At 45.2% G+C, this 12,457-nt stretch overlaps 1 protein-coding gene across 1 annotated transcript; it reads left to right on the top strand.

Annotated features, from left to right (window-relative positions):
* Positions 1 to 292: 292 nt before the first annotated feature.
* Positions 293 to 8,068, top strand: LOC140069298 (uncharacterized). Its single transcript, XM_072114830.1, has 4 exons — positions 293 to 408; positions 3,696 to 3,754; positions 3,845 to 3,892; positions 4,557 to 8,068. The coding sequence occupies exon 4, from the start codon at positions 4,567 to 4,569 to the stop codon at positions 5,989 to 5,991; it is 1,425 nt and encodes a 474-aa protein (XP_071970931.1). The 5' UTR covers positions 293 to 408; positions 3,696 to 3,754; positions 3,845 to 3,892; positions 4,557 to 4,566; the 3' UTR covers positions 5,992 to 8,068.
* Positions 8,069 to 12,457: the final 4,389 nt, after the last annotated feature.

Below are 12,457 nucleotides of genomic sequence, written 5' to 3'. Positions count from 1 at the left end.
GTGAGGGGAGGAGCCACAGTGTGAGTCATATGGGAGGCAATGCTGCATCTCTGGGTACCGCCCATGTGACAGACTGCAGCCATTACACGGGGCTCCCTGTCCCTGATATGTGTACAGCCGGCTCTGGGAGCCCGCGCAGCTGTACCTGTCATCCCTCTCTCTCCACTTGCAGACAGGACCCCGCTCCCGGAGCCTTCCCCCTACTCCCCCACAGACACGGGAGCCCCGCCTCCTCTAAACACACTGAACACGCGTCAGCAAGCCCCTCCCATAAACACCGGTCACATGATGCCTACGGGTCACGTGACCCTTTTACATCACACCCACTTCCGGTATCTCCATTACTTTCCTTAGCATCCACGATCGGGAGAGATGATGTCCCGCATTGTCCAGATATCGGCCCGACAAGTGAGTGCGTTATATATACAGTGTGTGTACAGGTAGTAGCTTCATACTGTGCGCGTATTTATGACAGGAGTATGAGTGATGTGCGGTCATTTATAATATCTATAGATCATCTATATACACAGATTGTGAGTAACATGTAGATATGATACTGTGTACTGTGTGTATATATATACAGTGTATGTGTACAGTCATGACCATAAGTTTTGGGAATGACACAAATCTTCTATGGTCACATGATGTGTCCCTCTGGTTTGTCAGATGTTTGTCACATACAGAGATACAAGTGCAATCATATTATGGGGAACAGAAGCTTTTATTGTCAGGTGGGAGGAGTTACTGCAGCGAGTCAGTATCTGCAGGACCTCTCCTTCTCCTTCAGGACCTCTGCAATTCTCCCTGGCGGCTCTCACTCACCTCCTGCTCCAGATCCTGACTGATCGCCGTCCATTCCTGCACAATCACTGCTGCATTCTGTCACAATGTGTTGGTTTTGTTTGTCCCCCGTCTCCTGATGATTGACCACAAGTTCTCAATGGGATAAGATCTGCGGAGTTTCCAGGCCATGGACCCAAAATCTCTATGTTCTGTTCCCTGAGCCATTTAGTTCTCCCCTTTGCTTTATGGCAGGTGCTCCATCATGCTGGAGGAGGCATTGCTCATCACCATCTGCTCCGGGAGGGTCGGGAGAAGCAGCTCCTGGAGGACATTCTGGTCCATTCTTTATCATGGAGGTGTTTTTAGGCCGATTCCTCCCCCCCCCCCCCACACACATGAATGGCTACAGGAGGCTTTACAGGTGGCAGGAGACAGGACTGGGGGCATCGCTCTCCTTGTCTTCTCCCAACAATCGGAAAGGGGATTCATCAGAGCAAATGACTTTACCCCAGTCCTCAGCAGTCCACTCCCTGCACCTCCTGCAGAATATCAGTCTGTCCCTGATGGTTTCTGGAGAGAAGTGGCTTCTTTCTTTCCCTCCTGGACACCAGGCCTTGCCCCAGGAGTCTCCGCAGTGTCACAGTGCGTGCAGATGCCTCACACCTGCTGCTGCCATTCCTGAGCTCTGCACTGCGATGCTGGGAGCCCCATCCCCAAGCTGAGACACTTGTAAGAGACGCTCCTGGCGCCTGCTGGTCCTTCTTGGGCTCCTGGAGCCTTTTTGGTAACAATGGAACCTCTCTCCTTGAATTCCTTGATGATGCGATAGATTGGTGACTGAGGTGCAATCTTTCTAGCTGCGATACTCTTCCCTGTTAGGCCAGTTTTGTGCAGTGCAATGATGACTGTACGTGTTTCTTTAGAGATAACCATGGATAACAGAGGAGAAACAATGATGCCAAGCACCAGCCTCCTTGTAAAGTGTCCAGTGGTGGGATTCTTACTTAATCCTGACAGATTGATCTCCAGCCCTGTCCTCATCAGCCCCCGCACCTGTGTTACTGGGGACATCACTGACACCATGGCAGCTGCTCCGCCTAAGGTGCCTGCAATGAAGCTGAAATGTGTTTTGGGGGGAAAAGTTCATTTTCTAGGCAAATATTGACTTTGCAATTAATTGCTGTTAAGCTCTTTATAACATTCTGGAGTTTATGCAAATTACCATTATAAAACCTGATGCAGGAGACTTTGTAAAAATGAACATTTGTATCATTCTCAGAACTTATGGCCATGACTGTAAGAGCTGTATACTGTGTGTAAGAGCTCTATACTGTGTGTGTATATACAGTGTGTGTGTAATAGCTGTATACTGTGTGTGTATATACTGTGTGTGTGATACAGTGATGGTGCGGTGGCTGGATACTGTGTGTGTGTGTGTGTGTATATACAGTGTGTGTGTAATAGCTGTATACTGTGTGTGTTTATATACAGTGTGTGTGATACAGTGATGGTGTGGTGGCTGTATACTGTGTATGTGTGTGTGTGTGTGTATATACTGTGTGTGTGATACAGTGATGGTGCGGTGGCTGTATACTGTGTGTGTGTGTGTGTGTGTGTGTGTGTGTGTAATAGCTGTATACTGTGTGTGTGTATATACAGTGATGGTGCGGTGGCTGTATACTGTGTGTGTATATACTGTGTGTGTGATACAGTGATGGTGCGGTGGCTGTATACTGTGTATGTGTGTGTGTATATACAGTGTGTTTGATACAGTGATTGTGCGGTGGCTGTATACTGTGTGTGTGTGTGTGTATATACTGTGTGTGTGATACAGTGATGGTGCGGTGGCTGTATACTGTGTATGTGTGTGTGTGATACAGTGATGGTGCGGTGGCTGTATACTGTGTGTGTGTGTGTGTATATACAGCGTGTGTGTAATAGCTGTATACTGTGTGTGTGTATATACAGTGTGTGTGATACAGTGATGGTGCGGTGGCTGTATACTGTGTGTGTGTGTATATACAGTGTGTGTGATACAGTGATGGTGCGGTGGCTGTATACTGTGTGTGTGTGTATATACAGTGTGTGTGATACAGTGATGGTGCGGTGGCTGTATACTGTGTGTGTGTGTATATACAGTGTGTGTGATACAGTGATGGTGCGGTGGCTGTATACTGTGTGTGTGTGTATATACAGTGTGTGTGATACAGTGATGGTGCGGTGGCTGTATACTGTGTGTGTGTGTGTGTATATACAGTGTGTGTGATACAGTGATGGTGCGGTGTCTGTATACTGTGTGTGTGTGTGTGTATATACAGTGTGTGTGATACAGTGATGGTGCGGTGTCTGTATACTGTGTGTGTGTGTGTGTGTGTATATACAGTGTGTGTGATACAGTGATGGTGCGGTGGCTGTATACTGTGTGTGTGTGTATATACAGTGTGTGTGATACAGTGATGGTGCGGTGGCTGTATACTGTGTGTGTATATACAGTGTGTGTGATACAGTGATGGTGCGGTGGCTGTATACTGTGTGTGTGTATATACAGTGTGTGTGATACAGTGATGGTGCGGTGTCTGTATACTGTGTGTGTGTGTGTGTGTATATACAGTGTGTGTGATACAGTGATGGTGCGGTGGCTGTATACTGTGTGTGTATATACAGTGTGTGTGATACAGTGATGGTGCGGTGGCTGTATACTGTGTGTGTATATACAGTGTGTGTGATACAGTGATGGTGCGGTGGCTGTATACTGTGTGTGTGTGTGTGTGTATATACAGTGTGTGTGATACAGTGATGGTGCGGTTGCTGTACGGGAAAAGATGGAATTAAAAAGAAATCTACTGACTGAACAATGACAATATTTTGTTATGTGGTTTGAATGAAGTTTTATAAATCTTCTCTTTTTCCAGGTTGTGGTCTCCAGTTGGACGTCTCCGCTTCCAGTCATTTCTCGGTTATAGACGGATTGGTGAGTGTTGTATAATCTACGAGCCCACGACTGCACGTTCCACGACTCCGACACAATATCATTCATTCTTCTATTCCTCCGTCCTTCTAGGTTGTTGTATCCAGTCGGCAGCTCCAGTTTTATTCCATTTCCTTTATTGTGAGTATTTTATTATCTATTATCACAATTTTTTTTACTTGAGCAAATCCTTCTCCTGTAGAAAGTAGCAGTTTCCTGCATAATTGTATGTTAGATTTTTTTTATTGAGGCGCCTGTGCAAGTGTCTGTGCTGCTTGTACTGGCGTCAATGCGACCTCTTGATGAGAGGGTCTCGCGTAAGGATAGTGTCTTTTCTAGACAAGTTCATGGCACCATGTGTCAGCGTATGATAAATTTACCCCAATATGTCTGAGGCAGCAGGCAACATGCCAGGCCATCTCCATGGGCTGCACACGGCCTGGGGACACACGAGAGAAACATGTCTTAAAGCAAACCTGTCATCTAGAATGTAATTTTTAGCTGGTGACAGGTTCCCATGTCCTATGCTATGCTGATTTTTATAAATGCCTGAATTCTGAATCATTTCAGTACTTTATAAAAGTTTATTTCGCGTTACACAGCATTAGGCGAGTCCCCAGGGGAGCAGCTGCATCCTGTGTGTGCCTGAGTCTCCTCATGCCACGGTAGTTCCTTCACGAATTTCTTCTTTATCCATCCCTGATGTAATGCCTATGATTTTTTTGCAGTAGTTCATAGTCCCAGCCTCTCGAGGTTCTGAATAAATTCCTTATTATCTCTAACTATAATTTCTGTTGTTTTTCAGGCTACACGCCATGCCTACTTGCCTTATCAACCAATGCTGCAGTAAAACTGGGAAAAAGGGTCAGTCATCGGATATAATTCTGCATCCTTTCCCCACTGACCTCACCAGAATATATCGATGGCTCTTCCATACAGGCCAACAATTCACAAATGTAGACGAACTGGCCAATAGGATAAAAACTGAAAATAAAAACAAAAAGTACAGATTGTGCTCAAAACATTTCGCAAGAGACTCCTACATTAGGAACGCCACTTCCAGAGTCCTACGACGGGAGGCGGTGCCAACGATTTTTCCTCGAGTGAAAGAAGGGGAGGTTCTAATCGAGGAATCGCTGAAAAAATCCTACAAGAGGAAGAGGATCGTTGAGGAAGTTGAGTTCGTTGAGGTTCCACGTCCGTTGAATATGCCAGAATTTGAGGACGAGTCACATATTAGCTACTCTGAAATGTCAACGCAAACCGACTTTACTTTATTAAATTCTTTTGTGTTGTTCCTTAACTCGACATCACAAGTTGTGGACAATCCTGCTCTAGGTGTCCAGTATTCTCATACCGGGCCTTCAGCTCCACCTCCGCTCTTATCTTCTCCAAATCCCAAAGAAATGGACTTGCTGCAGGGTAAAAGACCAAATCTAAGTAATATAAAAATTGAAGAAACAACATCTGACCCAAGAGATTTTTTAACCGGCATTGAACCTCGCCCTTCGAAAGCGGAATCGGCACCAGATATTGTCTACCGAAATATTCCAACCCATCAATTGTCTAAAGGGATTGAAGGAACGAGATCTCACCCTAGAGATTTTTTAATGGGCATTGAACCTCACTCTTTGAGAGCAGAACCACCACCAGATATTTCTCGCTCTCTCAAAGTAGAGCCGGCACCAGATATTGGTTATGGACATTTTACAACCCATCGAGTTCCGAAAGAGATAGAAGAAACAATTGTTAAAATTGAAGAAACAACGTCTTACCCGAGAGATTTTTTAATGGACATTGAACCTCGCTCTACCAGCGCAGAGCCACCACCAGATAGCGACTATGGAACTATCACGACCCATCAACTGCCCAAAGATATTGAAAACAAATTATCAATTTTAGACAAAAGGGAGATAAAAGAAGAAATTGGCGGCACTGGTGAGAAGACGTTTGGGAAGTCGGAAGTTTTAGCTTCATTTCTCGAAGAAACTAAGCAGCAACCATCTCAGTTAGACCTTAGGCCGACGGAAGAACAACGCGAACAAAATAGAAAGTTGATAATTTTTGAATCGTCTTTAGATCAACTGCTTCGAAAAGTGAAATGTTCGGACTCCACGGGATGTTCAAGTCTCGTGGAAAGTTTTGAAAAAAATTTTGAAGGCGGTTACTGCAAAATTAGGGGAAAGTGCTCTGCAGGACATAGCTTCACCATGGATCTGCTTCTGGAAACCTTCCACTAGCTTCTGCCGTACTGGTCAGTGGTCGGAATGTTCCAAAAAGGAAAGAGTTCTTGGACATCGTTGGTTTATTACCATCACCAAACACTCTATGACTCTTTGCAGCAATTGATGTTCCATGGAAGAAACAGTAAAGTTTCTCAATTTCTGGAGAATGTGATGGCCCAGGTCATAGGCTAAGGTCATAGGTTAAGGTTCTCATGCAATGGTTAGAGATATTGGGAAAGGGCTTAACATTCAAGTGTTTACTTCAGAGCGGCGTGTAATAAAATAATGTACCAGGCTTACCCTTAAGAGTAAGACACCAGTTTGATGTCTGGCATTACTTCAAGTCCATTTGCAACAAAATAACTTCGGTGGGGCCTCAGAATTTGGATAACGTGGATCTTTTCGAAGGGAAATCGCTGTCTACTAATAAACCATATTAATAATAACTTCTACACCGAATCCTCTCTTGGACCTTTGGAAAATGAGGATGACGAAAAAGTAAAAATCCGATTGTTGAATTGAGGAACTGCGCAATACAAAAATAATAATAAATTTTAAAAAATGTTTAAAAAGTTGAACTACTTTCCAAATTTAGTGCATAAGTCCTGCATAGGTGACCTTGAAAATGTTGACCATATGGCTCTGAAGTATAGGACTGAAAGAATCATTAATGGAGTAGAAGTCATGGAAGCGCGACCCGAGCTCTCGGTACTGATTTTAGTAATGGATGATCGGAAGCAACGGTCAAAGTCTAGTGCAAAAAATACAAAAGTTATTGGCACCAAAAAGGACAAGGTTGGTAATTAGAGATGAGCAAACCTGACGTTGGTGTTGGGTGACCAAGTTTGGCTGGGCATATATTTCCAGATTGGCTCTTCAGCAACCAATCGTGCAATATGTTCGGGTTGTGCAGCCAATCCTGAACCCAATGAGGGTCATTTACTAAGGGCCCGAATCGCGTTTCTCGCATATATTACCGATTTGCGCCGGTTTTTACTGAATTGCCCCGGGGTTTTGGCGCACGCGATCGGATTGTCGCACATCCGGAGCCTGCATGCACTTGATGGAAATCGGGGGGGGGGGTGGCCATAAGAAAACCTGACTGATTCGGAAAAACCGCCGTATTTTTTTTTTTTTTAAGTGTCGCTTGACACACACTTACCTGCACCCACAATAGCTTGGTGAACTCCAGTGAAGTCCGACGGAATTCAGCGCAGCAGCGACACCTAGTGGACATCGGGCGCACTACCTTAATGAGTTGCCGGAAGACCTGAATCCTCCACAGAGAACGCACCGCTGGATCGCGAATGGACCGGGTAAGTAAATCTGCCCCAATGTGTCAACCTCAGGACGCTCATCTCTACTAGTAATCAATGGCTGATGGATTGTGTGTGGTGAGTATGACAGTGGAGGACACATTGATCAATGGCGTACGATTGTATGAGGGTGAACTGTCGCACACCGCGAAATCCCGAGCTCCCCCATTGCTACCCTATTTGGCAAAGTTTGAAATTCCCAGCAAGGAACTTATCCAATGGCCCAGGATGGCCCGTTTCTGCAAGAGCAAACTCGAAAATAGATTGCATTTCGACGTTGGTCTGTCCAAGACCAACCTATCGGATGACCTCTCTTACAACACAATAGAATTTTACCCCTATGTATAGTACTAGGTCTGAGCATGGATCATATGAACTAGACCTAAAGAGACACAAGATCGGTCATATTCCCTTTTTACTTATTGTAATATACATCAATGGGGGTTATTTTTTGGGGGGTGATCGCTACCGGTTTTGTTGCGATTACGAGTGGCTGATTGGGTAGTCGAGTCATTTACGGGATGAATGTGTTAGAAAACCTCTCGGCACAACTGGCGATCATGGAATCAGTGGCAATCGCAGATGTGAGGACTCCCAATGACTGAAAAGCTGTTGTTAATTTTTTTTTTTTTTTAAAGGTAGACACAAACTATTTATTTCTGAAAAAGGAGATTTTAAAGGTTTCATTTGGTTTTTGTTTTTTCTCAGTTCTCATGGAAGGTTCACCTGAAATACTTTATAGTAAACCAATAAAATTGGATTTATTTTATAAGATACGTTGACTCTGTATTTAGTGTGATTACAAATGGCTATACATTACAGGGGGCTGTCAGGCTATATATTATAGGGGGCTGGCTATACACTACAGGGGGCTGGCAGGCTATATATTATAGGGGGCTGGCCATTTACAGGGGCTGGCTGGCTATATACTACTGGGGAGGCTGTGACCAATGCATTTCCCACCCTCGGCTTACACCCGAGTCAATGTTTTCCCAGTTTTTGGTGGTAAAATTAGCGGTTTCGGCTTATACTCAGGTCAGCTTATACTCGAGTATATACGGTAGTGATTATTACCTCCATACCGTGATTACTCCTATAGAGTGATGTAGTCCTGAGCAGCGGGATTGTGGGGGAGAGGTTACTATGATGCTATTAGCTTCTCCTAGACCAAATATTGCCAGTATCAGGGGCAATGTGAAGGATTGAAGAATGCAATTTGGGGTTTTTTTTAAGGAAAAGTGTGGGGTGGAGGGTTTGGGCATTAATTAGCAAAGTTAAGAGGAATCAGGCAGGTTAATTTGGGATCAATTCAACACAAATGACAGCCGTCTGTGGCCACATATATACTTCCCGTGGCCCGGAGCCGTGCTATCAGTGAGGGCAACGTTGTGCACCCGGTAGCAGCGCGAAGCAACACCAGATCCAGACCAAAGGAAGTGTATATATGTGGCCATGAATAGCTGTCTTAGGGGGCGATTTAGGACACAAAACAATAGCTGTTGAGTGTCCCAAAGCCACCTGACAGGTCCTCTGCCCTAGAGCGCCTCAAGAAAAATGTGCCTGGAAGTTTAAATCCGCACCTTTCTCTTGAAATTATACCGTCATGGTCAAAAGTTTTGAGAATGACACAAATCTTCTCTTGTCACATGATGTGTTGCCCTTCGGTTTGTCAGATGTTCATCACATACAGAGATACAAGTGCAATCACATTATGGGGAACAGAAGCTTTTATTGTCAGGTAGGAGGAGTTACTGCAGCGAGTCAGTATCTGCAGGACCTCTCCTTCTTCTTCAGGACCTCTGCAATTCTCCCCGGCAGCTCTCACTCACCTCCTGCACCAGATCCTGACTGATCGCCGTCCATTCCTGCACAATCACTGCTGCATTCTGTCACAATGTGTTGGGTTTTGTTTGTCCCCCGTCTCTTGATGATTGGCCACAAGTTCTCAATGGGATAAGATCTGGGGAGTTTCCAGGCCATGGACCCAAAATCTCTATGTGTTGTTCCCTGAGCCATTTAGTTCTCCCCTTTATGGCAGGTGCTCCATAATACTGGAGGAGGCATTGCTCATCACCATCTGCTCCTGGAGGGTTGGGAGAAGTTAATAATAAGTCAATAATGAATTAGAATGCTATGCATAACATTTAATACATAGACATTTTCAATAGAAAATATAATTAGTAACGCAAAATGTCAAGTAGTAGCCATACAAGATGGGGCACCTGGATTGGACAATACCCATACTAACAGATACTAGAAATAAAGTGCTAGAAAATTCATGTATACCAACCGGGCTGCATAGTACTCGGGAGTATAAGCGATGAACCACTGAACCCCGACGTGCTTTTTGCCGTTGCTGCCTCAGGGGGTAATGAAAGTGGTATGGCATGGAGCAGAATATAACAAAGGCTAGTATGGACTGATCAATGAAGTTCAATAAATATAAAAAGTCATCCAATGCTTGCCTGGTACCCTGCCAAATGAACAGAATGTCATCAATGAAACGCATCCATGACAACACAGAACCATCTGATATGTCCATGGCACATTGGACCTCTTCATGTTCCCACAATCCTAGGAACAGGTTTGTGTACGAGGAGGACACAAGTGGCCCCCATCGCCGTACCCCTGACCTGCGAGTAGTGTTTATCCTTGAAGAGGAAATAGTTGTGCTCCAAAACAAACCTTAATAGTTCGAGAAGTAGATCGACAAGTTCGACCTCAAGACGGCGCTGTCTAAGAAAAAAAGCCAACAGCTCCGAGTCCAAGATCCTGGTTGATACACATGTAAAGGGACTCGACATCACAAGACACCATATACATATCGGACTCCAGAGATACTCGATACATCTACACGTCTCAGGACATCAGTTGAGTCCTGTACATATGAGAGTAGACGGTTGGGAGAAGTGGCTCTTGGAGGACATTCTCGTCCAATTCTTTATTCATGGATGTGTTTTTAGGCCGATTCCCTTGGCTGAGAGGCCGCCCCACACATGAATGGCTGCAGGAGGCTTTACAGGTGCAGGAGACAAGACTGGTGGCATCGCTCACCTTGTCTTCTCCCAACAAGTTGTTTCCCAGATGTTCCAAAAAATCGGAAAGGGGATTCATCAGTGAAAGTGACTTTACCCCAGTCCTCAGCAGTCCACTCCCTGCACCTCCTGCAGAATATCAGTCTGTCCCCCAGTCCTCAGCAGTCCACTCCCTGCACCTGCTGCAGAATATCAGTCTGTCCCTGATGGTTTTTCTGGAGAGAAGTGGCTTTTTTGCTGCCCTCCTGGACACCAGGCCTTGCTCCAAGAGTCTCCGCAGTCTCGCAGTGCGTGCAGATGCCTCACACCTGCTGCTGCCATTCCTGAGCTCTGCACTGCTGGTAGCACCATCCCCAAGCTGAGACACTTGTAAGAGACGCTCCTGGCGCTTGCTGCTCCTTCTTAGGCTCCTGGAGCCTTTTTGGTAACAATGGAACGTCTCTCCTTGAATTCCTTGATGATGCGATAGATTGGTGACTGAGGTGCAATCTTTCTCGCTGCAATACTCTTCCCTGTTAGGCCAGTTTTGTGCAGTGCAATGATGACTGCACGTGTTTCTTTAGAGATAACCATGGTGAACAGAAGAGAAACAATGATGCCAAGCACCAGCCTCCTTGTAAAGTGTCCAGGGGTGTGATTGTTACTTAATCCTGACAGATTGTTCTCCAGCCCTGTCCTCATCATCACCCGCACCTGTGTTACTGGAGACATCACTGACACCATGGCAGCTGCTCCGCCTAAGGCGCCTGCAATGAAGCTGATATTTGTTTTGGGGGAAAAAGTTCATTCTTTATAACATTCTGGAGTATATGCAAATTGCCATTGTAAAACCTGATGCAGGAGACTTTGTAAAAAATTAACATTTTTATCATTCTCAAAACTTTTGGCAAAACTTTTGGCCTTTTTGTCAAAATTTTAAAACAATTATTCCTGGCAGTGAACCCTTTCACGGTAAAATAGCTCCCAAATGTCTGAAATGCATCTATTTTTTTTTTTATTTACAATACATAAAAATTTGCATAAAAATTGACGTAAATGTTGTACAGTCCTCAAAATAACCAATGAAATCATCATCACATGTAACGAAGTAGGAAAAAGTTATTGGCATCAGAGGTGGGCGAAACTGAGAATTATTTTTCCTTACGAGACGTATTCATTTTTTAAAGCCTTTATAAATTTGGTATCGCTGTGCTCATACCAAGTAAGGCTACATTCACACGATGTATGCCTGCCGAAGCGTAGTACGGCGGGCATACATCGGCGCTGCGGAGAAGCAGGGGATGAGCGCAGCTCACCCTCGCCCCTCTCCATAGGAAAATACAGCACATAGAAATATAGGACATGTCCTATCTTTCTACGGGCTACGGAGCGGTACGGGGCCCCACATGTGCTGTACCACTCCCGTACGGCGTGGTGAGGCCATAGAAGTGTATGTGGGACGTATATACGCTGCATATACGTCAGCCGTATATACGTCCCCCATACGTTCGTGTGAATGCAGCCTAATAAAGGGTAGTTTACACTTGGAGCGCACAATGCAAGCTGTAAGGACAAAGCCTACAAGAAAGGGCCGACAAGTGCAATGGATTCTGGGGGCTCATCTACTGCTACATGGAAACATGACTTGTACATTCTTAGGCCATGTTTACACAATGCATTTTAATTGCGTTTTGAAAGGCACAGAAAATACATCCGGAAAAACGGCTTCACGAATCCCGTCAGTCTTATTGACGTTCTTTTTAGTGCACACGTATTCAACCCCTTAACGCTCTGCGCCGTAGCTCTACGGCGCAGAGGTGCAGGGAGTGTATGAAGAGGGCTCACGGGCTGAGTCCTCTTCATACAAGGGTGGGGGTTGTTGCATATTGTAACAAACCCCCACCACTAATAACTGGGGTCGGTGCTTGCACCGATCGCGGCTATTAACCCTTCGGTTGCCGGTGGCAATTAAAAGACGGCGGCGCGTGGGCGCCGCCATCTTTGTTCCAATCGTTGGTCCCCCGAACGTCATTGATCGGTTTTGACCCGAGGCTACATGGCTTCTGCAGATTCGTTACAATGAGCCAGTGGCCAATACAGAAGTATTGCAGTATATGGTAGGAACAATCTGACCATCTAGGGTTAATGTAC

This window comes from Engystomops pustulosus, chromosome 7 (assembly GCF_040894005.1).
Source record: "Engystomops pustulosus chromosome 7, aEngPut4.maternal, whole genome shotgun sequence".
Lineage (NCBI taxonomy): Eukaryota > Metazoa > Chordata > Amphibia > Anura > Leptodactylidae > Engystomops > Engystomops pustulosus.
Note: the sequence above shows the minus strand (reverse complement) of the source record. Positions and strands in the feature narration are given on the sequence as shown.

Excerpts from the sequence above, each read along its gene's own strand:
- LOC140069298 (XM_072114830.1), top strand. The coding sequence starts at position 4,567 with ATGCCTACTTGCCTTATCAACCAATGCTGCAGTAAAACTGGGAAAAAG.